We start from the raw sequence: 27,468 nt of genomic DNA on the forward strand, positions 1-27,468 counted from the left end.
GAATCTTGACAACTCCTCCTATTGACATCGTCCATCACATCAATGACACACCATCACACACACAAGTCCAACTGGCTCCTCTAATCAAACATTACAGATTAACCACTTCCCAAGTGATTGCTCAGTTCTACACATCAAGTTTATGTCTTAACATTGACCTGCATAAGGTGTGGGGAAAGTTTGATTGTCTTTTATTGTTATTTAGTTACATTTCAAATCAATTGTAGATAAACATAACTTTACTAACATTTAAGATACAGATTATAGTGACAATTGCATTAGACTACAAAGGAGCCACCAGCATTGAGAGCAGTACAAATAAGCTTGTTGACATGAACCTGCTGGGGAACATGAGAGCACATCCTCTCTACAGTAGAGCGTCAGAGAGAATAGGCAGGTCTTCAGCATGAACATGTTTCTCACATTGTATATAACATGGATCACATTTTATACTGTTCCATTTGGTTGTGTTACTATTTCTCCACCCACTTATGGTGGACAGTCCTCATTCAAATGCTCCTACATCATCATATAGAGTATAAGAATGTCAAGGTCGAGTCACCAGATCACACAGCCGTTCATTTTCCATGGTTTCTACCTGTAGACTACGTCACTGCTCGAGTCCGGGAGGCAGGGCCTCATAGCCTTGTTGGCACTGTACTGTCTTGGTTTAATACATCGAATGCTTTATCATTCATGTAGACTTAATCAAAGACGGGCCTGAATGTTTAGTTCATTGAGTTAATCTGCATGAAATGATCACTCGATGTAGTTTCTATATCTAAATCCACAACCAACGACTTATTTTGTATAAATCAAGGGCCGTGATCGTTCATATTCTATTTCTTCTACTACCAGGACATTCCCAACTTAAATTAAGTTATTTTCTCATACCTACCTTATATTATGTAATACCTGAAGTCAGTGTAGGAAATGTAACATATTGTTACCATCTGTCCCAGTAAAGCTTTTTTGTTTTTTTTTAATAATTGGTTGTAGTGGTAAAGATTAGGTTAACCCGGAGCCCTCCTCTCACATGACGTGAAGAAAAGAACTGAGGATGTGAGTTGGAGAAGCCTTTTTGTATATTCAGATAGACAAAAGGTTACTGCATTAGGTATCTATCGGTAGTGGTTACATCTCATTAAAATACAGTTGTACAAAGTATTTTTTCAGCTTTCTTCAGGCAGCAGATGTTTATCAAAGACATTGTTTTAAGTCCTCAACCTGTGCCCTAAAACACACAACCTTTTTATACTGTTTAACTGTTTAACCCCATTCACACTGGGTTAGTTTCAAATTAATGTATGTATTAGTGTGCTCGCTGTTCACACTTGCCTTGTGTACAAACGTGCTGAGTTCGTTTTGAACGATAGGTTATTATCATAACCCTGCTTCCCTGAAAAAGAAAGACAGCCATTACTGGATGGGAACAGCCTTCTGATCAGTGAAAACATGTACCAAAGCTGCCCAATAGGGGCCCTGCTGGCAGGAGGAAGACCCGCCCCCTGACTGCAGCTGCCTGCCATTTCTTCATCAGGAAGGTCATCAGGCCGAGCGACCCCTGAAGGGCAATGGCTGTCTTTCTTTTTCAGGGCACTGGGGTTATGATAATAACCTATCGTTCCCTTTCAAATCGAAAGACAGCCATTACCAATTGGGAGGACTATACCAGAGCCGTCGCCAGTCCTGACACCTGATTTAAGCACCAATTCCTTCATGGCATCGGATCACTTGTGTTCATATTGCAATAATCAAGTGAGCTTGGTTCGTTTTATATTGCTAAAACACTGAGTACTTACATTTTGCTGATTAATGCATATGGCAGTATAACACGTATAATAACAAATATATATATATGAAGGTAATACAGTAACTACATACAGTAGTCCACACAAAGTAGTCCAAAACACATTTGACCAAACAAATACTAGGCCTATATGGGTGTGTTACATTAAGTCATTCTGCGTAGATCTGACCAGCAAAAGCAATTCAGTTTCACAATCTATGACAACAGTCTGAATAGTGAACATCCAACTGTCTATTTAAACAGACTGTAGGCAGTTATTGAATACAACAAAAGGCTACTATACTTGTGAATATTATAATCAGTGTTGAAGATTGGTTTGCCTACAGATATACAACAGTAGTGCGATGTTCCCCTAAATATCCATCTAGGAGTGTTTTACTGCATGTATAGCTTTTAAAATATACTGCTACTTTACATAAAACATTAAACATAATGGGGTGTGTTCAACAAGGTATTTAACATCAATTAATTATTTCTGACACTTATTTTCTCACACAAACAAAAGTACTGAAAAGTACGCAAAATGAATGAAAAATGACTCGTCCACATGCAGCTTCTATGCATGTCAACTTTATGTTTCATTTTATTGTGGTATTAAATGGTATTTTATTCCATTTAGAATAAATGACAGAAATGCTTCGATGTAACGCCCTTGATGAAAATACTCCAATATCCAATTGTTTTAAAATTACTGATGTTACCATTAACAATAAGTAAATGAACAAATTGCCTACATATTATCTTAACTCGCTGGTACTGCTGTACAGTCAAAACTACATGTTATTAGGTGAAATATGACGTTCATTTCCTGATTGCAAAAGAACCGAGACCTTCCAGTCACATTCAAGTTTTTCAAGAGAACCAAACTCAGTTCTTTGCCAAATGGACCACCTCTTTCAGTGGTCTCAGTTCATTTCGGTTCGGGTCATTTACCAATCGAAATCTGTTGTTCACACTCTTCCCCAAACAAACCAAACCATACTGAATATGTCAAAAACCTCTAGTGTGAACGAGCCCTTAGTTGATTGAAGTAATCAAAAGACAGTAGTTGATTGAAGTTACCTATAGACAGTAGTTGATTGAGTGACCTACACACAAAAATACATGAAGAACTAATAAAGTAGCCCCCTTAAAAGAGAAAATAGAAACTAGTGATTGCTTTATGTAAATACATTTTCCCACTACATGCATAATTAGGAGATGACAATACATTTGGAAGTAAACCAGTATTTTGGTTAGTTTTTGTAAATTTGACTTGATGATATGATTCAGTTTACAAATGTTGAATTTAATTGTATGTTAAAATGTCATGTCATTTTTAGTTGTATTATTCTATTAATTAAATGTCAGTAGATGTTTTGAAATTTGTAACAACAACAAGCAAAAAAAAAACAAAAAAAAACTTGTTGACAATTTCAAAGTACAACGAGGAAGTTTCATGTATTTGTCACCTGCAGAGAGATCAGTTTAATCTTTATTGCTCACCTTGAAATACCTGCGTGTTCCTCCTAATGCACAGTATTGGCATTGCAGTGTTGTTTTCAATTACTTTAAATGATTTATGTCACTGATAAGAATCCCATTGAAGAAATATAAATACAGACCCACATCCTCCACTGCAGTATTAAAGCCGACCTGCCGTAAGAATTTGATTTAAAGATTTTATTTCATGAAAACATTTACAGGTATGTAATCTCTCACAATAGAGATTTTGAACCTAGTTTTTCCTGTGTGGAGAAACTTCTCAATCACTGTTCTAATCAAGCAAGTTATTTTAAAAGACTTTTCAAGTGTTTTTTTTCTTTCAGAAATGTGGCAGTGGATGCTCTTCGTGCTCTCGTTTTTGCTTGAGGCTCAGATATGCACTTCCAATTCAAGTAAGTCTTGCATGTTTATGATGTATGTCCCATATGAGGGCAGCTGTGTGGATTGGTGGTTTGGGCTCTGAACTCCTGAGTGGAGAGTTGTGGGTTCAATCCCAGATGGGCATGGTTCTTTATCTACATTGTTCCAGCTGTATAAATGGGTAAGTTATAAAAATAATGTGATATATTGTAACACTTGTAAGATGTCACCTCCTAATCTTTTGTTTGGATGTAGCTGAAGTCTTCAGTGTTTTGCCTGATGCACCACGTATGAACATTAGCTTCACCAACTCTAACCCTGAGGTTCCGAGGCTCCTTGAGAAGATGAAATATGTTGCCAGGAGCTGCAAAGAAATCAAAGCATTATACAATGTCCATGAAGGTATGGAAAGTTGAGACACTGGGAGTGTTTCTCTTCTATGTAGAGTAATGGTATAGTATGGTTTCAGTAATGGTCAAGGATTATTATTTTTTCTCTTATCATGGACTCCAGTAAATAAGATCTGGTCTGATGACCTCAGTGTGTTTGAAGTAAGACTTCTGCTCGTCTCCATCATGTCTATCAATAGCAGCTCAGCCAGCTGCCATTCCTTGTATGTACACAATCCTAGACCAGTCAGTTGCATTCAACTGTCCCCAAAAATGAGCTTCTGTAAACATTGATCTGAATTTTCCATTTGCTTCCTTTCAGACGGTCTTTACTATTTGACCACCAGCAGTGGAGTGCTCTACCAGACCTTCTGTGACATGACCACAGCTGGGGGCGGCTGGACTCTGGTGGCCAGTGTCCATGAGAACAACATGTATGGGAAATGCACGGTGGGCGACCGCTGGTCCAGCCAGCAAGGGAACAACATCAACCTCCCTGAAGGAGACGGCAGCTGGGCCAACAGAGTGACCTTCGGATCTGCTGAGGCGGCCACTGCTGACGACTATAAGGTGAGCTGATCAAAATATTCACTAAATATATTAGTGTGTGTATCTATGTTGTTATTGAATGCTTATTTCTGTGAGTTGTTCCTCCTTCTCTCTTCAGAATCCAGGATATTATGACCTAACTGCCCGAGACGTGTCCGTGTGGCATGTTGCTAACAATGCCCAGATGGAGCACTGGACTCTGTCTTCCATTCTGCGGTATCACACGGAAACCAGCTTCTTAACCGTGTTTGGAGGAAACCTCTTCTACCTGTTCAAGGTATAGTGAGCCCTGTGTAGCTCATTGCATTGTTTGCCACTGGTCTTCTTTATTAGTGCAGTGCTTTAATATGAAAAACATGGTTTACAGAGACTGAAAACTAGAAGAAATCTGAATGTCAGTATAATTTACATATTAACAGTACATCTTTCTAATATAGTGACATATTTCTATGAAATATAAATTCAAAATGGGTAAATAGTTGTTTTTGCTTGTCCCTACTACCTGCTAAGGCTTTTCTCCTCATGAACCATTTTGTCTCAGCGCTATCCAGTGAGATACGGTGCAGGCGTGTGCAACACAAACAGGGGACCGACTATTCCTATTGTGTATGACCTTGGGAATGAGCAGTCTACCAGCCAATTGTATGGCCCAAACAGTCGAGGTAAGAAAATGAAGATCAAATTATGCAATAAATGTACTTGTGTAAAATAACTTGAAAGCGCAATATTTAAATGAGTTAAACATTGTTTTGTGAATCTTGTTTCTTATTTTACAGAAGAGTTTGTTCCAGGCTTCATAACGTTTAGACCTATCAATAATGAGAGAGCAGCAATGGCCATCTGCTCAGGAGTCCGAACAACTGGGTGCAATACTGAACATGTGAGTACAACTTACATGCGTGTACTTCTCATACCAAAACTTAAATACAGGACATTCCACTGCTTTGAACATTTAACAAACTTTAATGTGGCTCCCCCATCCCTCCTGCCTGCCCACAGCCATTATAAACCTAAAAGCACAACTTATTCAATGAGAAACATAAAGCACTGCTCTACTCTGTGATCTGGAAAGCTTATAACACTACTCAGACAGACACAGAGTGAACTCTTGGAAATGTCCCAATGGTTGTGCAGTATGAATAAAAACTACTTGTCATGTGACATGATACCGAATGTTTTACTAGGCATTAATTTAACACGAGAATCCCATCTTTCATTTCAGTACTGTGTGGGAGGAGGAGGATATTTCCCGCAAGGTGAAGGAAGACAGTGTGGCGATTTCTCAGGATTTGACTGGGATGGCTATGGAACACATGTAGGAGCAAGTGCATCCAGAGAAATGACCCAGTCTGCTATGCTGCTGTTTTACCGCTGAATTCTTGGCTTCCAAGCAAACCTTTACGCATGACAATTGAGACACACTCAAAATGTACTGTTACATTTTTATGTTTATTTGTGATTTTCTTTCATTTTAATGTAATATTTTAAAGTTTGTCTCATAAATGGGTTAGTACTTGTGTCATCCAAAGAACACCACACATTGGGCTTCACACCCTAACATCGGCAGTTGGGACTTGGGTGACGCCTAACTGAAAAGAAGCCAGAACTGTTATGTCTAATTCTTTCTCCTGTTTCACAGGATTATCATTTGTTCACGTGGTCCTATTCCTGGGACCTGTTACACAAGCATGGTGTCACACTGGAATAGGGGGTGGGTGTTAAAGCCCGGGATTGTTTTTTATTTGTAAAAGTCTTATTGTAATAGTAATGATTTTTGCAATTATATTTAAATCCCTGAGATTAAATAAAGGTTTAGAAAATGAATGACTTGTTGGATTACCGTCTGCTGCCTACTACCTTAACATAAATATTTATGAGTGACACATTTTCGCAAACCTTCCTATTTTTCATCTTTTTGTTAGGAGAAGTGTTGGCATGCTCAGGAAAATTCAATTAAAATATTCAGTGCTCACAGATGCTAAGTGCCAATACCTAGTTCCACACCAGCTAACCCTGATTATGTGCTGCCACGGTTGGTCCAGATATTGGTTTCCGGTATCAGATAAAAAAAAAAACTGCAGTAAAACATAAAACCAAATAACATGTTTAAGGACACAATCACACAACATAAATAATGCATAGAATTAAAGAAGTATTCACCATAGTACTGGTCTACAACCCTGAGGTGAAGAGGTTCGTGGAGAAGATGAAATATGTTGCCAGGAGCTGCGAAGAAATCAAACATTATACAATGTCCGTGAAGGTATGGAAATTTGAGACACTGAGAGTGTGTCTCCTCTAGGTAGAGTAATGGTCTAGTACAGGGGTGGCTAACGCTGGTCCTGGAGAGCCGCAATCCTGCAGGATTTCCAGGTCTCTCTAAATTACCAATTAATGGATACCTTGAACACAGGGACATTTTGCCTAATTAAGACCCACAATTGGTTCAATTAAGCAGTTCACAATCTGAATAGAATAAAAGCCTGTAGACCCTGCAGCTCTCCAGGACCAGGGATAGCCACCCCTGTTCTAGTATGTTTTCAGTGATTGGTGGTTCAAGGATTATGATTTTTTTTTTTTAATTATTATTCTCTTATCATGGACTCCAGTAAATAACACCTGGTCTGATGACCTCAGTGTGTTTGAAGTAAGACTTCTGCTCATCTCCATCATTTCTATCAATAGCAGCTCAGCCAGCTGCCATTCCTTGTGTGCACACAATCCTAGACCAGTCAGTTGCATTCAACTTTCCCCAAAAGTGAGCTTCTGTAAACATTGATCTGAATTTTCCATTTGCTTCCTTTCAGATGGTCATTACTATTTGATCACCAGAAAGGGAGTGCTCTACCAGACCTTCTGTGACATGACCACAGCTGGGGGGGCTGGACTCTGGTGGCCAGCATCCATGAGAACAACATGTATGGGAAATGCACGGTGGGCGACCGATGGTCCAGCCAGCAAGGGAACAACATCAACCTCCCTGAAGGAGACGGCAGCTGGGCCAACAGAGTGACCTTCGGATCTGCTGAGGCGGCCACTGCTGACGACTATAAGGTGAGTTGATCAAAATATTCACTAAATATATTAGTGTGTGTATCTATGTTGTTATTGAATGCTTATTTCTGTGAGTTGTTCCTCCTTCTCTCTTCAGAATCCAGGATATTATGACCTAACTGCCCGAGACGTGTCCGTGTGGCATGTTGCTAACAATGCCCAGATGGAGCACTGGACTCTGTCTTCCATTCTGCGGTATCACACGGAAACCAGCTTCTTAACCGTGTTTGGAGGAAACCTCTTCTACCTGTTCAAGGTATAGTGAGCCCTGTGTAGCTCATTGCATTGTTTGCCACTGGTCTTCTTTATTAGTGCAGTGCTTTAATATGAAAAACATGGTTTACAGAGACTGAAAACTAGAAGAAATCTGAATGTCAGTATAATTTACATATTAACAGTACATCTTTCTAATATAGTGACATATTTCTATGAAATATAAATTCAAAATGGGTAAATAGTTGTTTTTGCTTGTCCCTACTACCTGCTAAGGCTTTTCTCCTCATGAACCATTTTGTCTCAGCGCTATCCAGTGAGATACGGTGCAGGCGTGTGCAACACAAACAGGGGACCGACTATTCCTATTGTGTATGACCTTGGGAATGAGCAGTCTACCAGCCAATTGTATGGCCCAAACAGTCGAGGTAAGAAAATGAAGATCAAATTATGCAATAAATGTACTTGTGTAAAATAACTTGAAAGCGCAATATTTAAATGAGTTAAACATTGTTTTGTGAATCTTGTTTCTTATTTTACAGAAGAGTTTGTTCCAGGCTTCATAACGTTTAGACCTATCAATAATGAGAGAGCAGCAATGGCCATCTGCTCAGGAGTCCGAACAACTGGGTGCAATACTGAACATGTGAGTACAACTTACGCGCGTGTTCTTCTCATTCTGAAATGTACATGTAAACATTGCACTGCTTTGAACAGTTAACAAACTTTAATGTGGCTCTACTATCCCTCCTGTCTGCGCACAGCCATTATAAACCTATTCAACTTATTCAATGAGAAACATAAAGCACTGCTCTACTCTGTGATCTGGAAAGCTTATAACACTACTCAGACAGACACAGAGTGAACTCTTGGAAATTTCCCAATGGTTGTGCAGTATGAGTAAAACCTACTTGTCATGTGACATGATACCGAATGTTTTACTAGGCATTAATTTAACACGAGAATCCCATCTTTCATTTCAGTACTGTGTGGGAGGAGGAGGATATTTTCCAGAAGGCAATGGAATACAGTGTGGCGATTTCGCACAATTCGACGCGAATGGCTATGGAACACATGTAGGATGGAGTGCATCCAGAGAAATGACCGAGTCTTCCATGCTGCTGTTTTACCGCTGAATTGCTGGCTTGTAAGCAAGCCTTTACACAATACGATCATTGTGTCACACTGGAATTGTGGGGAAGCCCTGGATCATCTGGTATTTGTACAAGTCCTGTATTATATTTTTGTACTTTTAAAAATGCAGTCACCATAAATTAGGGGAATATCACCATATCTTTTTTATTTGTATAGGTAATGGTTTTGCTTTATTTCTTTAATTTTGCTATCCTTGAGATTAAATAAAGGTTTAGAAAATTAATTAATGTTGGATGTTGGCAATCACCTTTGAAAATATTTGCATATATGGTATGTACCAGTCCTGACAATTCTTGCTTACAACATCATCCGGCACATCCATGACACCCCATCACACACACAAATTCAACTGACTCCTCTAATCAAGCATTACAGATGAACCACTTCCCAACCGACCGCATCTACACATCAGGTTTAGGTCTTAATGTTATCCTGCATACTGTGTGGGGAAAGTTTGATTGGTTTTGTTATTTAGTTAGATATGAAAACAATTGCAAATAAACATAACTTTACTAAAATTTAGGATACAGATTATAGTGACAATTGCATTAGACCACAAAAAAGCCACCAGCATTTAGAGCAGTACAAATAAGCTTGTTGACATGGGGAACATGAGACTGGTCTTTATTAGTGCAGTGCTTTAATGTGTAAAACAAGGTTTACAGAGACTGAAATAAAAAAAATAATAATCTGAATGTCAGTATCATTTATATATTAACAGAACATATTTCTAATATAGTGACACATAGTGATATTTCTAAATACCAATGATATATAACTTCAAAATGGGTACACAGTTTTTGTTTTCTAGTTTCTTTTATGTTTTTTCAACTACCTGCTGAAGCTTTGTCTCCTCATGAACCATTTTGTCTCAGTGCTATCCAGTGAGATACAGGGGACCGGCTATTCCTATTGTGTATGACTTTGGGAACGAGCAGTCCACCACACAATTGTATGACCCAAGTGTTCAAGGTATGAAAATAAAGATCTGTCATCAAGCATTCATTTAAATTTATATTTCAATGAGTTGCACATTGTTTTGTGAAACTTGTTTTACAGGAGAGTTTGTTCCAGGCTACATAACGTTTAGACCTTTCAACTATGAGAATGGGGCAATGTACGCTGGTATGCATTAAACGCCAAAATAAGCAAAAATAGGCCGAAAGTCTCTAAATGCAAGTGTTATAATTCAACAGAATGCAGTGTTTTGGTTAAAGACCTTACACTTGCAAGTAGAAACTGTGTGGGAGCACGTTTTTTCTATCCAGCTCCGTTTCCCTAATACACACCTGTCTAAGAATCTATACAGGTGTGGGATTAGCTTTTGTTATTGTGATTGATTAATTACCTGAATAAATGTAATGTTTGAACATGTTCACAACACATTTACCCACCCTCATTCATTTCTGGTGATGTTTACCTTCGGCTAGTAAAAATACCAAGTTAAGTTATTTCCTTCTACCAGACTCAGTGGCTAGTGGCTAAAAAAGTTAATTTTATCCCCTGATTAAAATGTTCTGTGCTAGCAGATGCTAAGTACCATCTTGTTTTAATTCTTAATCCCCTCTCCAATGATATCAGATTCAACATTTAAAAGTCCAGACTTGAAAACTTTTAAAATGTCATAACTTTATACATGGTAGACAAGTACTTGTAGCTTGTATTTATACTGCAGGTGTATTGGGTGTCCGTTGCCTCCGGATCATTTTAATTTGGCCACAGACAGTGCAGAATTGCAGCCTTTCAGAAACTCTAATAATAGTCCGGATTGTCTTTGTGTTGGGATGCGTTTATTAACCATCTCACACAGAGGGGCTTGACGAGGCTTGGTGGGATGTTTCCTTTCACAGTGCAAAATGTATCCAGTGATATTCAGTGGCACTATAAATTATAATTTATATAAATTATAATGATTTATTATTGCGAGGACTGTTTTCATTTGGCAATTTTCGCAGCAATTACCTGTGAAAATATTTGTGAATATGGGTCACTTTCCCAAAACATGTACCATAGAGTCTGATTACCAACTTGGCAATAGTAAAATAAATAAATACAAATTAATCTCTCAACATGCACTGTTAGCATACACACAAAATGAAGAAATGTGATGGTTTCAATAGTGAAATTGTAATTTTCGTGTAATTAATAATTTGTTGTCTTTAAGCACATTATTTGATTTTCACATTGTAGTATTGAATAGAAACTACAGAGCTGTGATATATTATCCGATGCATATAACCACACAAATATAGGGTGTTTTTAAAAAATTTGGATGAGAATGTATGCAGTGTGATGCAATAATTAAAAATAATTAGTTTATGCCAGCATGGTGTCCCCATTTTATTTTAGGAAGGGCTCATTGAGATAAAAAATCTCTTTTCTAAGAGCGTCCTGGCCTAGATAGGCTAGGATAGTAAGTCGTTATATAAAAATGACAAAATACAATATAAGACATACAAGTACTCTAATAAGAAGAAAAACAAAGAAATCACAGCCATAATTTACAATCATAGAAACCGCAAATTAAAAACATTGAAAAGACAAGGAATCAGCTTCAAAATGCATCATCAATGATTTTAAAATACCAAGAGGGAGACGTTTTTCAAAGCTTCAATGGGGCAGAGTACAAATTCCGTTCTAACATTTAACAAAATAAAGTCCTGTGAACAGAGACAGTACCCACCACATTTTTTAAGAATAGAAATGCATAAATAAGAAGGTAGCAAACCCAGAATGGCTTTATAAATGAAAATATATCAGTGAGTTTGCGGGTGACTAGGGAAGGCCAGCCATCCCCAGCATATATTTTTGACTCTAGTGGTACATGTTTTGGGACAGTGACCCAAATATGGTATGTATCAATCCTGAAGTGTGTCAATTCAACAAACCGTAGTAAGGGGCAGCATATTGACAGTTGCATTAGACCACAAAAAAGCCACCAGCATTGAGAGCAGAATAAATAAGCTTGTTGACATGAACCTGCTGGGGAACATGAGAGCACATCCTCTCTACAGTAGAGCGTCAGAGAGAATAGGCAGGTCTTCAGCATGAACATGTTTCTCACATTGTATATAACATGGATCACATTTTATACACTTTTCTTTGTAGCAGTCCATCGGATAATATGATTCCGTATTACACATTTTTAATTTAATTGTATCCTAAAATTTACCCTTTTTTTTTTAATTGTATTATACATTTCTTGAAATTGTATTATTTTTTAAATAATAACAATAGCATCAAAAAAAATGTTGACAATTCCAAAGTACAACAAGGAAGTTTAATATATTTTTCACCTGAAGAGGGATCAATTTAATCTTTAAATATTTTTGTCACTGATAAGAATCTCAGTGAAGCAATAGAAGTACAGACCCATATCCTTCCACTGCAGTGTTAAAGCCGACCAGCTGAATTAATTGATTAAAGATTGTATGTCAGGAAAAGCATCTCTGGACTGGTCTGGTCTGGTCTTCAGCATGAACATGTTTCTCACATTGTATATAACATGGATCACATTATATACTGTTCCATTTGGTTGTGTTACTATTTCTCCACCCACTTATGGAGGACAGTCCTCATTAAAATGCTCCTACATCATCATATAGAGTATAAGAATGTCAAGGTCGAGTCACCAGATCACACAGCCGTTCATTTTCCATGGTTTCTACCTGTAGACTACGTCACTGCTCGAGTCCGGGAGGCGGGGCCTCATAGCCTTGTTGGCACTGTACTGTCTTGATTTAATACATCGAATGCTTTATCATTCATGTAGACTTAATCAAAGACGGGCCTGAATGTTTAGTTCATTGAGTTAATCTGCATGAAATGATCACTCGATGTAGTTTCTATATCTAAATCCACAACCAACGACTTATTTTGTATAAATCAAGGGCCGTGATCATTCATATTCTATTTCTTCTACTACCAGGACATTCCCAACTTAAATTAAGTTATTTTCTCATACCTACCTTATATTATGTAATACCTGAAGTCAGTGTAGGAAATGTAACATATTGTTACCATCTGTCCCAGTAAAGCTTTTTTGTTTTTTTTTAATAATTGGTTGTAGTGGTAAAGATTAGGTTAACCCGGAGCCCTCCTCTCACATGACGTGAAGAAAAGAACTGAGGATGTGAGTTGGAGAAGCCTTTTTGTATATTCAGATAGACAAAAGGTTACTGTATTATGTATCTATCGGTAGTGGTTACATCTCATTAAAATACAGTTGTACAAAGTAGTTTACCATGTGCATAATATCATAGACCTAAGTTTGTTACTGTTGTCATTGTATTTGATGAGTTGCTGCTCCTTCAGGGTTATCTTTGGTCTCTTTGTTGCCTCTCTGATTAATGCCCCCTTTGCCTGGTTCATGAGTTTTGGTGGGCAGCCCTCTCTTGTCAGGTTTGTTGTGGAGCCATATCTTTCCATTTTTAAATAAAATATTTAATGGTGCTCCGTGGGATGTTCAAAGTTTCTTGTGTATATATATTATATTATCAGTGTCTTTATTATCATTTAATCTTCCCACCTTCTAGGTCTTTTTCGTCACCATTTCATATATTCCTTTGTCCATCTTTGATCTGTTCTTCTTGTCCCATTGCCATTTTCACATTTTCACTCTTCCAGTGATGTCACATATTTGTGTTAGTTCTTTGATCTGCTGTTTTGGATGGTGTCTATTTTGATTGACATAGACTGGGCACTGTATGTCAATAAATCGACACCTGCAGTATCCGCCTGTCTCTTGTTTTCTAAAAACTATGTGAAAATGCGGACACACGCACTCACGTTTAGCCTCATTCTGAGTCTGTGAGTGTTGCTGTAGTACAGTATATTATAGACCTGTTTCTTGATGGAACACAAATCTTTACTTCATGAACGAGGATTCAGGGGACGAGGATCTCCACGTACACGACTCTCCACCGGCCACAGGTACTCTGCCCTGCCCACACTGGCCTGGCCTAGATGCATACCTATGAAACATTTATACACAGGTGCTTATTAATACAGTGCAGCAGGTATATTGCTACATTGCTTAATACAGGGCCATGAATGATGTGTCAGGAGGATTAATCAACATATTTTAGGTTATCAGCTGTAAAACTCAAATGTGAAATCTACCTGATAAAATAATGACATTCATTGAATAATTGAGAGCTCCTGTGGGAAGAAAAACCAGCAGACACAGTGGCCCCCCAGGACTGGAGCCTTTTTTTACATCCTGCACCTGCTCACAGCCTTGAAACAATGCTTCATGGGTTCCATTTAGCAAATAAAAGATTCAAGTAGGTAATGGAGTAACAAATAACTATTCACCTTTTAAACTGCTGCCCATGTTGTTTTTTCGTTATTACGCTGTGAGTGAGACGAGTCCTGGTGTCGTTGCAGATCACAATTGGTCAAGACTGACATGCCACCTTGAAAACAGCATTAGAAACTGCATAAGCCGGAGACGCCCACCCGCTCTCGAGGCTGGCGTGGTAGAGTAACGGGGGGCAGGGATACACGGACACCTTCCCCTGCAGAGTATTTAAATTTTCTGCCTCAAACAGGGCTGGAACAAATTCTGGGCCCCCGGGCACGAATGCCTTATGGGCCCCCCCCCAACTATGCGGGTTTATATGTATATATATGTATGTGCGTGTGTGTGTGTGTGAAAAACACATTTAAAAAATGATAAGTTGTTGTTGTTTACTGTCAGGCACGTTAGTGACATAATTCAACCCAGTGGTACATACACTATACTGAGATGTATTCACTACGTACTGAGACACACACAACAAACTGAGATGCATACTGTGAGATTTGACTTCCGTTTACAGTGAGATTTCACGTCTGCATACAGTGAGATTTTCGCTTACACACTATACTGAGATACTTCCATATACAGTGAGATCAGTCCTCAGTCAGACAATAATTCAAATTGATTGTTTAAGAAATGAAAATGTTCCCTTCCCTGTATGCGTCTTAGTAGGTAGTGTGTGTGTTTCAGTATGTGATGTATGCATCTAAGTATGTAATGTGTGTGTGTCTCAGTATGTGATGTATGCATCTCCGTATAGTGTATATACCACAGGGTCAATTATGTCCCTAATGGCACCTCACAGACTTAATTATATGTTGAAATACATAAATGTTTATTGAAATAAGTACATTATTAAATAGATCAAAAAATATATGGTTCATATATATATATATATATATATATATATATATATATATATGATCAAATAAATATATGGTTCATTCTTTCAATAGGGCCTTTTGTGTCCCTGTGCCATATTTTGGATAAAATAACTGATTATGTTCAAAGTAATTCCTTTTCACAATTACTTGTAAAACCATATATATATTTCAGTATTTATGTATGTATGTATTTATTTAATCCAAGTCCACTATATGCTTCCATATGTTTCACAATTACTAGTTGAATGTATATGAAAAAAGTATTTGATATTCTTGGTTTTAAATTATTTGTATTTCAATTTATGGGTTGTATTTGAAAATAGAATCACAACATACTCAGCACAACGACACATATGGTCTAAAATTACCAACACTAAAGACTCCAGTTGAAAGTAAATGTAACGTCTCTACCTTCTCTGTCATGATATGGCCACATTAAACTTTGAACAGTATTATAATCGGCACTGACACTGTGTTACGTGTGCAAGGTAGATACTTTTCCACCTGTACAAGCATTAGCTCAACGTAATACCAAAGAAACTAATAACAAACCACACTTTCTTTTCTTCCTCTCCTCAATTCTCCCTCATTAGCTAATAGATAAGAGATGGGGGGAGGAGACAAGGAGTCAATGAAAGTCATTAATTTAGACTTTTGGGACAGACTGAATATTTTTCAACCAAAGTTTGCCCCATTGCCTCAAACTCCTCCTTATTTAAGCATCTCCTTAACTGTATCAATCTTCTCTCACTGCTCCAGTTGTTTCTCTGTGCTCTCTCTTCAGAGTCCCTCTTGCCACTCTCCCAGTTTCGCTCACCGCTCTCCCATGGCTCACGGCAGGCCGTATTGTTCACATTGTCCCGCCTCTAACAAAATTAGTTGAACTACTGGTGAGGTGTAGAACATCATGGATCTGCCTGTAAATCTGACACCAGGCTGTTTATCAATTAATATGAATTTAATTTATTTTTCCCAATTAGGACCTATGCTAGTCATTCAAGACTTATGATTTTAGAGTTACTATTGCAATGTGCTATTGGTCTGCAGTTCCCCCCTGCTGTTATCATCTGCTTTCTAAACTAGTAGGAAGTGTTATTGTTCTCCATTCTTGTCTGGTCCACTACCTTCCCCATCCTCTCCAACAACACTCAACTCTACAGAATATAGTCATCGAATGTTGCGTTATTCTCTGTTTGTTGCAACAGAGCGTTGACCTCTTCTTTAATTATAACAGGCAACCCATGCTGACATTGTGTGTTGCTTATTTAAAACCCAAAGATTGAATTATTTGTGTGGGGCTGTTATCAAACAGTGTCAGACTTCACTTCCAGAAAGTACTCTTCATATATACGCTATATGGATCTTAATTGTTTGCAGTTCAGTTAGTCGGACTTGCATTAAGGTTATTAAAATAAATAAAAGTTTCACTTGGAACATCGCCGGAGTATATTGTCATTTGATGCAGTAACACAAAACACTAAAACAGAATGCAAAAATATAATATAATATTAATAATAGTGCATTGAAGGAGATGATGAATGAAACTGCTCATTTAACTTGTTCAAAGCCTGCCAATAACCAGGGAACACAGAGATAGTGTGTCTGGAAGAGCTCTGCGTTAAAACACTTTGGGAGAATGTCAACCAAGCATTTAATTTATTTATACTGTTCGACTCGACTTCGACTGATTTGCAGGATCAGTTATTTTATACTAAATTAAAGTGAAAACCAATGACATGCTGACTGTGAAAAGATGCGAGACAGTCAGTGTAGGAAATGTAACTCATGTAATGCACAGAAAACAAAGGACACAGAGACATTTTTTTTAAATAATTGGTTCTAGTGGTTTTATAAATTCTCAGGATACACTGATTAATAAGTTGTAATAACAAGTTTATTACAGTAAACATCAATACAGGTTAACCCAGAGCCCTCCTCTCATACATAGGTCTACTTTAATTAATGCATTTTTGTCTGTAGGTGTCATGACTACACCATGAAACTCACCACAAGATGCCACCCTTGTCTCAGTTTTCTGCGTTCTTCCCCCCAGCCCCCCGTTCATCATCAGCTCAGTAAACCAGATTTTTTGTTTGTTTTTGTAAATTTTTGTACGATGATTCAATAGTACAAATGTTGAATTTAATTGTATGTTAAAATAGTTTTTTTAAACGTCAAGAGACGTGTAACAACAGGAACAACAACAACACCAAAAAACATTTTCAAAGTACAAGGAAGTTGTATGTATTTTTCACCTGGAGAGAAATCAGTTTAGTCTTTATTGCTCACCTATACTTTTGAGGCAATTTCTCACGCACCGCTGGGGGTGCGCGCACCACAGTTTGGGAACTGCTGTACTAAAACATAATTTTTCTCCCCCTCTGGTTTGTTTTTTTGGAACATATTTCTTATTTCTCAATGGTATGTGAGGTATTAAAACTCACACGCACCACACACACACACACACACACACACACACACACACACACCATTAGCAAATAGTGAGTAAAACTTTAACTTAAGACTTGTTTAAAGCTTTGGTAAGCGGTCACATATTTAGAAGGAGGCATCGAGGTCTCAGGTAAGAGAATGATGTTAATATTACTAATTTCAATATGTGTGTATTAGATAATGAAGTATGTTTTTCATGTTTTGCTTGAGTGTAGTGAAATAAATGGGGTGAGTTTGCAGTGCAAACAGAAATGTGCATAAGACTTATAAGTGATGTTTGACTATACTAGTATGGGGCTTTTGTGATTATCTAAATATTTTCATGCTGTTTACTGCCTCTTGAAGCTTCAGCTGAATTTAAGGAGAATGTGGAATCTCTATGTCATAAAAGACACTTTACCATTCCTCCTTAAAAGGCAACATAAATAAAATAAATAAGCAAATACTAACAATTGTGTCTTTAATTTCAGGTTTTATGTTTTCCTCAAAAATGATATTCTGGACTGCTCTCTCACTTTGCCTCCTGTTGCAAGGTATTATCTGTATTCCTGTATACATTAACTATGTGCTCAGGAGTCTAGATAACCCCAAACAGTTAATTTTGCACAATTTGTGGTTTTGAGTCCCTCCTTCACCTCAAACCCCACCCCAGCGCTCCTTGGCTCAATCCATAGTGTGGGAGGGATCGGCTGGCTACGTCCTCATGGCCAGGTCACTGTTTGCTCAGTCAAGCAAGGCAGAATTAACTGTTTGATGATAATTCAGACTTTCGTGAATATGTAAAACAAAAATAGAAGTACTATTTTGGCAGAACTTACAGGATTTACAGGACCTGAAACCTAACCCTAACCCTGTTATACATGTGATTAACATTGGAACTCAGATGAAGTGCAAGACATATTCATGTGTTTATTCATATATTCATTTATGAGGAATCTCGGTATCTTAAAGTGTGACCAGTGTACTTGGTTCATAGGAATCCTAATTGACACTTTATGTATCTGCTGAACCTGTTGATCATTGAGTTTAGTGATTTCATGCTTCCCAATGCAATAATGCCCTTAAATTCACAGCCAGCCCATATCTGAATGACCTATATCAGAAATAAAGAAATCAGTTCTCTTGCCACTCTCCAGATTCGACTAGTTTGATAAAGGCATGGAATGAGCTTGGCTAGATATGTAACACTAGTATTGTCTTCTCAAAGTTTCACCCCATCAAGTGTGGACTTTCTGTATTGTAGAAGGTTCAAACAACTTAATTGTCAACAATAATAATGGCGACGTTTCGGGCAATCTACCAGACGACTTCAAGTACCGTGGTCAAAGCTGCAAGGAAATAAAAGAGAAATATGGTATTACTAAAGGTAGGCTGCCATTTTTGTTGATTTGCTTATTTGTTTTTAAATTCGTTATAATTATTCCCCCTTTCTGATAAAATAATATAGAAGTAATAATTTAGAATATCTCTTCATTAAGAGAGTTTGTCCTTTCTCGGAGAACTGTGTTCACCAACCTGTTATTTAATGAGGTTACACTTCTTAATGGATCAGTTATTTGCTTTAAAAATGCTGTTCTCCAAACCTTGAAGCATTCAAAGGCTTTCTATTGCCAAGACTATATAGTATTGTATGTTTCTCAATGCATTTCTCTAGCAGATCTGGGATAAGATCAATGTCTCAATGGTACTTCTGTACTTAGATGCAGTTGTGGATAAGTTGTGGTCTGCTTCCAACTTTTTATACTTGGTGATACATTTTGATGCACTTGAATCACACATTGAGTTTCATCATGAAGACTTTTACAAATCCCACCTGAGATGACCCTTCTCTGTCCTACTCTTTCAGATGGTCTTTACTATCTGAGGAGCAAAACTGGGCTCCTCTACCAGACCTTCTGTGACATGACCACAGCTGGGGGCGGCTGGACTCTGGTGGCCAGCGTCCATGAGAACAACATTTATGGGAAATGCACGGTGGGTGACCGCTGGTCCAGCCAGCAAGGGAACAACGCCAATGTCCCTGAAGGAGACGGCAGCTGGGTCAACACAGTAACCTTTGGATCTGCTGATGCGGCCACTGCTGATGACTATAAGGTAGGTTAGGTGACTAACTTCTTGGATTTGGTTTCAATCATCAACCTTTTTCAAGCCAGTGCTTTGATCTGATTTTGCATTCTAGCATCAATGCTTTTCTTTTCTTGTTGATCACAGGGGGTGATGCTAAAAGTATCATACATGTAGGTATAAACTTTAAAAAAACTGTATGCTTCCATCAGAGTTGGGTGAAAGCAAAGCGAGGGTTTAATTAATTCTTCATAAGCCTGTGTGTGTACAGAGTGTCTATACATGTATACAGTGTATGACATCAATATATTACAGGGATGCTACATATGTATTTTTGCTGTCTTTATTCTCTTCCTGCTTTCAGAACCCGGGATACTATGACATCGAAGCTCAGGATATTTCAGTGTGGCACGTTCCTAACAGAGCTTTAACCCAGTTTTGGAGTAGCTCTGCCATTCTGAAGTACCACACTGAGACCAGTTTCTTCTCACTGTATGGAGGAAACCTTTATCAGTTGTTCCAGGTATAGAATTGCACTTTGATATATCATTAATCTAGAAGATCAGCACATTTGGAAGCGTGATATTGTAATACATGTGTGTTTGCTTTTAAAATCAGGAACTTGGAAAAGCTGCTTTAAGGGGGTGATGCTTCTTTCAGATGTTAATGTTAATTCTTTCGTATCATCAATCCTTCAAAAATCATGCAAACCAACTGAAAAGTCTGTTAGAAATTCCTGTCAGTTTGACTTTCTCAAAACTCCTTGTCCCACAGAGAGATGGGACACAACACCTGTTGTTTTCATATTAGCAGGCAACGTGGGAATACACATTTTGTTTTCCTTCAGTTTTGGATGCGGGTCTTTCACCAGTTCTTATTGCTTATTTTCTAGCGCTACCCAGTCAAATATAAGGCAGGCGTTTGTCCAGATGATAACGGGCCATCCATTCCCATTGTCTATGACAAAGGAGACAAGGCCTCTACCGCTGAATTATATAGTCCAAATTCTAGAGGTAAGAACAGCCTTTACAGAAGTCTAAACTGCATGCTTCATGTTTTGAAAAGGATTCCATTCAAATGTAAATGTCATATAGTGTTACACTGGGCGGCATGAAGTCAATGGCAGAAAAGCCATTAGGACACCCAATAATACGCCATAGGCATCACCTGTATCAGTGGCGTAGCCAGGAATTTAAGGGGAGGGGCAAAATGAGGGCGAAGAGGAATGATGAATTTACGGTGGTGGGTCTGGGGGCCTCCCCCTGAAACTTACATACCTGAAATGTGCGATTCTGAATCATTTCGGAGTTGAAAACCATAGCACAAAATCTCCATGAAATCAGGCAGATTTTCACTCAAACATCCAAAGCGACTTACATTTGTACTCATTTATACAGCTGGGCATTTTATTTTAGCAATCTAAGTTAAGTACCTTGATTAACACTGCCACTGCCTTACCCAGGATTTGGGCCCACAACCTACCAGTTATGAGTTACCAGATTATCACATTATCACAATGGAACACATCATCTGACATTATACAGGCAAATTAGACACGGTTTCTGGTGCTTGTTAATCATCTAGATCTATTTCGGTGGAGCTCTGTAATTGAAATGGGTGAGGATGCACAATTTTTTATTTGTACGCCTGCTAGAAATATGCATCTTCATTGGAAGTAAGTGGTTTCCGCCACTGATGTAGGATCTAGGTGAATTAAAGTCTCCTGTTGTGTCATCAATAACATCAGCATTAAATAGTTTGAGGTCCATAAATAGTGTGCTGCCCATAAAGTCTTCGGTCATAGTGGAGCGCAAATATGTTTTGAGTAGTTGTAGCAACGCTACCCTATTGTTGTCATTACTTGATGGTATATCAATACATTACAAGTGACGTAAGCCTCCAACATCAAAACATCAGCCCGAATGGCCTAGTGGGTATAGCAAAACACTGGGGTGCACAGCATTCTTGAAATGCATGGTTTGAATCCCAAGTGGGGAGCTTTTTGTTTTCTTTTTTGGGAAAATCATGATACCGTGCCCCCCCCTGAAAATATGCCACTGCCCAGTACACTTAATTTGGTTTAACATTCATTTACTTAACTGTACTTCCTTTTTTCATAAATTGCCACAAAACATGTTTCAGTTGAGCTCATTCTTTTAATTATGTTTAATGCCCTTCTGTTTCCAAGTCATATCTCTTCCCAGCGTATCCTCCTCATAATTGCTGAAATATGGCATTTCAATGATATGTTTTAAGGATGTGATTTCTTACTTTACAGGTTCATTTGTTACAGGCTTCATATCATTTCGAACTTTCAATTATGAACGAGCAGCAATGGCCATCTGCTCAGGAGTCAAAACAACTGGGTGTCACAATGAACATGTGAGTGCAATGCTCCGGTGTGTGTGTACGTGTGTGTCTATACAGTCACTTCCAGAATTATTGTCAGCATTGATTAAGATGAGCCAAAATTATTGAATAAAATGAACACAGGTAATTACCTATATTTTATTCAAAAACATGTGAAAACCTATAACAATTGCTCAGATAAAACGTATTTTTAACAGAATTATTAGAACTCCTAATGATTCGAAGAAAAAAATAATCTGCAGTAACATTCTACTTTTCGAAGTCTCGGTCTTAAGGAAGTGAATTGTGGCCGTCCATGGCTTCCTGTTTCATTGGGGTAGAGAAAGGAGGTATGTAAAGAAGGCAAAGAACTAACAAATTAAAAGAGATAAATAGTTGTTGAACTTCATAAAGGTCAATGTGTACACCAAAAATGCTACAAACCTAAATATACTGCTTACCACTATTAGGGCAGTGTCAAACCTGTCTGGTAGAGACACAAGTGCCCCCACGCACAGTCAGGAAGATGGTTCGGTAGGCAAAGAAGATTCTAAGCACCACCGAATTATAGCTTGGTTTCATCTTGGGGTGTGCCAAGGTTGACAAACAGGAATAGCCAGAGGTGTGGCGTAACCAGGCACAGAGCAGAGGAAACCGGTCAGGAATGGACTTGGGGTCGAATACCAGCAGACAGGGCAATACTGGAGATCCAACAGTCATTGTTGACGAAAGCAGACAAAAGGTCAAAAACACAGCAAACAGGATACTGAAGGAAGTCCAGAAGTCATTAAACAAGGGAACAGGCAAAGGTCAAAATCCAGGAAGGCAAACACTATCAATAATAATCGAGGCTTAGGCTAGGAGAGGCAAAACAAGCATAGGTCAGAAGACACTGCAGCAGTGGATATATATAGGTGGATCAGAGGAAGGCAGGAGTGAGTAAATGGAAGGGCTGGGAAATCTAGAATATGTGCACATGGTGGTGAGGAATGGAAAGCCTGGAGTGCTGTTCAGAATTCAGGAGATGATCTCTGGTGGCAAATGGGAGTTTGCAGTGATTGCATGACAGGGTGACCAAGTCTGTAAATCTACAATTAGACTTAGCCTATTTGGATGATTTGCCAGAGAAAAGCCTTTATTGAGAGCAACCAACAAATGTAAGCACCTGGATTTTGCTAAATGGAACTGGCACTTGAATTGGAACCGGGTCCTATGGTCACATGAGGCAAAAGTAGAGCTCTTTGGCCACTCACACCAGCGATGGGTATCTCGTCAAAAGAAGGATGTGCAGAAAATAATCTCATATCTACTGTAAAATATGGTGATGGATCTTTATGCAATGGGGCTGTTTTGTTTCCACTGGTCCTGGGGCCCTTCTGAAGGTCAATGGCATCATTAACTCTGCTAAGTACCAGGACATTTTAACAAAACACTTGGTTGCCTCTGCTGAAAGGATCGTGCAAGACTTTGATCCCAAGCCCACATCAACATTTTTGCAATGGTCATCTCAGTCTCCAGATTTGAAGAGGGCTGTCCATAAGCGCAGACCCAAGGATATCAAGGATCTGGAAAGACTCTTTGTGGAGGAATGGTCTAAGATCCCTTCCAATGTGTTCTTCAGTCTCATAAATGTACTGAAAACAAGGGTGACACTTGTGAAGCTTAATTGTAATGTGTCATTTTGATTGATTTCCTTGAATCGTTAATACAGTACAATATATTCCACATGTTCGAAAATTACGATATAGCAATATCAAATTCCCCTTGCATTTCCCTCTTGCTAAATGCTGTGAGCTCCATCAGTCTGGCACTGTGTTATCTGAGGAGCTGAATTCAAGTGCTTGTGCAGGTTAAATGAATATGAACATGATATTTAACTCTGCATACATAGCAGTTGAATCCTGTGTTTTGTTCCAGTGCTGTATCGGGGGAGGAGGATATTTTGAAGAAGGCAGTGGGATCCAGTGTGGGGATTTTACAGCTTTTGCCTGGAATGGTTATGGAACACATACAGGATGGAGCGTTTCTAAGGAGATGCTAGAATCAGCGGTGCTGCTGTTCTACCGCTGAAGAGCAGGCCTTGATTGATTGATGTATAAACAGATCATGAGCTTGTTTTTAATACTTCAAAATGTGTGATTTTATAAAACAAGTATTAATGCTTTTTGATTGAGTTCTCTCTCCTTCATAAAATACAAAATATAGGAGGATGTAACTAAAGTTGTTTTTTTAATCAGTGATACTTTCCAATTCAAATCAGTTATTCTAGTTAAGTGTTTTATGTTTCATCTCTTTGCTGTATCACTTACAACAATAATCAGGAGTTAAATTTGAAAAAAGGCCTGTTTTCAGATGTTGAGTGTCTTGAAGATTATAAATAATGTTTTTCCTTCTCTGTACATTTATTTGACTTACTGAATTCAAATGAGTTGTGATTCAACTGTTTAATTAAGGGAATCTACAGCACATAATTGCACACTATCTGGCCAGGGTCCTGTAATCAAACCTCATAAGCCGCCTGCTCCCAGCCTATCATACCATTTTGAAGTGAGGCACGTATTTTAAACCATTGTTTACTTGGCACGCAATGCTACATGCTTGATTGTATTACATCAAAACAGTGATTGTTAAGCTCATGTATGTAGCAGATTAAAAAAAGCTTTTCAGATGTACTATTCCAACATGCAATTCTCTCAGTCCCTGTCCTCTGTGCTGAGTTTCTGTCTGAAGCCTGACCTGTGAAATGCATTTATCGCTACCACAAAAAGCTTGACAGCTGGGTTTTAAGACACCTTATCCCACCAGACTTAGACTCATGTCTGTCTTGATACAGATGTTCTCACACAGCAGTTTCTAAATATGATATTGCCTGTAGCATCATCATTCAGTTTGGCCATTTAACCTTTATGTTTCCAAACATGTCATTGCCAAAATGGTCATGTTCCAATTACTGTAAATACATGTGAGCAAATTGTGGTAAATGTGATATAAAAGACAACAACACTGCTCATCAGCAAATATTAGTAAAACATTTAGCAGAGTTACTGGTATCAAGCCTCGATAAGCTGGTACACATTTATAATGCATGTTCTGTTTTTGACTTGTAATGTATTATCTTGATTCTGTGATGATACATCAAGTGTATACATATAGAGTCTACTTTCTCAAATCTCTATTAAAATGTATGTTGAGAGAAACAGAAAACATGATGTAGTTTATGCAACAGAATACCGTTATACCTTTGTATTTAGTCTAAGAGACGACACAGGTCTCACTTGAATGCTGTGGGTACAAATTCAAATCTATTATGCGTTTTAATTGAAAATATATACTGTACATTAAACCAAAGACAATTCAACACCAATTGATTTATAAAAAGGGTCACACTTTACAATAATGGGCACCAATTATTATTCAGTTGATGTATGAATACCTCAGAATTAACCCATGCATATCTTATGCATTGTCAGTCAGGTGAAGTGCAAGGTAAATGCTGTTTATTGGACTACTGGAGTTATGCCCTGAACGGCTTGTTACAATGGGAGAAACATTTAACTCCATTTACATTTTTAAAGAGGCATTTATATATTTTCAGCAAGTCAGTGACAGAGATGTTTTTGACACATACATGCTGATTTTTAACTTGAGATAAAACTATCTAGTTTGAGTACAAATAGAGGAAGCTCGATCCAGTGTGCAATTGAACATCCACGCCTGTTTAAAATAAGCACACCAGATGGCAGCACCTGACAGCAACTAAGCATGCGACCCACCATGTGTTTGTAGAGTTTGCAGTAACCTTTTGCACTGCGGTAATACATAGTACAACTTAGTAAAACACTTCTCACATATTGCTCTGATTAGGTTAGCAATGAAAAGGCCAAGAGTGACATCATTAAGGTAAAACATTCTAAATACTAGACTGTATTCTTGCCAGTCCAAAACAGTAAGCTGCCAATCAAGCTACTAAAATGAAACGGTTCCAAATAACTAATCATTTAATGATAATAATAATAATAATAATAATAATAATAATAATAATAATAATAATAATAATATTAATGTGATATAGATTTTACAAATCATTTGAAGGTTGAATGTTTGAGCTTGATGGTTTCATTTTGTATGGTAAATCAGGAGCCTCCTGGGGGCAGCATTCATCATCTGGAGTTAATTGTAGTAAACTGTAGTAAAATGGGCATATTTGAAACCACACCTGGAGCTGGTGGGAAGACGAACATAAGAACATAAGAAAGCTTACAAACGAGAGGCCATTCGCCCCATCGTGCTCGTTTGGTGTCCATAAATAACCCAGTGATTCAAGGATCCTATCCAGTCTATTCTTGAATGTTCTGGAAGAGTCCCTCTGGTTTGATGTGGTCGATACCTTTCACGATTTTGAAGACTTGAATCAAGTCCCCACGTAGTCTCCTCTGTTCCAGGGTGAAAAGGTTCAGTTCCTCAGTCTCTCAGTAGGACGTTCCCTTCAGACCTGGAATAAGTCTGGTTGCTCTCCTCTGAACTGCCTCTAGAGCAGCGATATCTTTCTTGAAGTGTGGAGCCCAGAACTGTCCACAGTATCCAGATGAGCTCTAACTAGTGCATTGTACAGTCTGAACATCACTGCCCTTGTTCTCAATTCCACACTTTTGACAATATACCCTAACATTTTATTAGAAGTTTTTCATTGCAACTGGCATTAACTAGTGCAGCAACCTGAGATACTTAACAAAGAGCTTTGAGAATTAAGATACTCTTACATGAATGTGTGTTATATTGTCCTGTTTTGTGTACCTCAGGCAGATGGTCTTTGAGGAGTTTTTTTTTTTTTTAAATCAAATTCACCACAGTGAGGTGCTGAAAACAAGTCGTTGACAATGACAGGTGAGTTTTAACACAGTGGCAGGGATAGAGAGCCGAGAAAGTCATAGTCGCTCAGTTATAACCAGCATGTGCACAACTAGCATGTGATTACTGAGGCCATAGTGTATAGATTACAAAAATAAGATTGAGGTTTTCCCTTCAATGAAATCCATACAGTGTTGCCAGCTTCCCCACAAACTGACCCACTGACAAATCCCCCAAATCACATATCTCCCCTCCCACTGCAGCTTTTTACAACTATTTTGTGAATGCTGGTGATCTGTCAACGAATACTGAATATTGTCCACCGTGGAGGGGATAAAATATCTTTAAGAATATCCTCCAAATTCACTCAAATGTGGCCACACTCAATCCACAGGCCCGCAGATACAGCACATCCCACTGACACCAGGGCAGCGTTGCAGGAGCCCCTCCGCGCCGGCAGGGGGCGCCGCTCAGAGCGCCAGACAGAGCGCCTCGGTCACTGACAGCGCCGCGGCTCAATGCGCTGTCCAGCACTTCAGCAGCGAGCAGCCGAGA

At 38.4% G+C, this 27,468-nt stretch overlaps 3 protein-coding genes across 4 annotated transcripts; all 3 read left to right on the forward strand.

Annotated features, from left to right (window-relative positions):
• Window positions 1-3,388: 3,388 nt before the first annotated feature.
• LOC136718046 (intelectin) lies at window positions 3,389-6,417 on the forward strand. The gene is made up of 8 exons (XM_066695659.1): window positions 3,389-3,495; window positions 3,619-3,687; window positions 3,911-4,057; window positions 4,367-4,614; window positions 4,712-4,870; window positions 5,135-5,255; window positions 5,370-5,473; window positions 5,816-6,417. Exons 1-8 carry the CDS (start codon window positions 3,480-3,482, stop codon window positions 5,966-5,968), a joined length of 1,017 nt encoding a protein of 338 aa, XP_066551756.1. The 5' UTR covers window positions 3,389-3,479; the 3' UTR covers window positions 5,969-6,417.
• Window positions 6,418-7,191: 774 nt separating this feature from the next.
• Window positions 7,192-9,011, forward strand: LOC136718510 (intelectin-like). Its single transcript, XM_066696265.1, is given in 7 exon segments — window positions 7,192-7,201; window positions 7,401-7,462; window positions 7,465-7,647; window positions 7,745-7,903; window positions 8,168-8,288; window positions 8,403-8,506; window positions 8,844-9,011. Coding segments are annotated over 7 exon segments (792 nt in total). The 3' UTR covers window positions 8,997-9,011.
• Window positions 9,012-17,549: 8,538 nt separating this feature from the next.
• Window positions 17,550-24,753, forward strand: LOC136718047 (intelectin). 2 transcript variants are annotated; one of them, XM_066695660.1, is made up of 8 exons: window positions 17,550-17,782; window positions 18,123-18,185; window positions 18,860-19,018; window positions 19,499-19,746; window positions 20,081-20,239; window positions 20,609-20,729; window positions 21,995-22,098; window positions 23,983-24,753. In XM_066695660.1, exons 2-8 carry the CDS (start codon window positions 18,128-18,130, stop codon window positions 24,133-24,135), a joined length of 1,002 nt encoding a protein of 333 aa, XP_066551757.1. In that variant the 5' UTR covers window positions 17,550-17,782; window positions 18,123-18,127; the 3' UTR covers window positions 24,136-24,753. The 2 variants fall into 2 exon arrangements, with proteins under 2 accessions (XP_066551757.1, XP_066551758.1); XM_066695661.1 differs by having other exon boundaries at window positions 17,555-17,782; window positions 18,896-19,018.
• Window positions 24,754-27,468: the final 2,715 nt, after the last annotated feature.

This window comes from Amia ocellicauda, chromosome 22 (genome assembly GCF_036373705.1).
Source record: "Amia ocellicauda isolate fAmiCal2 chromosome 22, fAmiCal2.hap1, whole genome shotgun sequence".
In the NCBI taxonomy this organism is placed as follows: domain Eukaryota; kingdom Metazoa; phylum Chordata; class Actinopteri; order Amiiformes; family Amiidae; genus Amia; species Amia ocellicauda.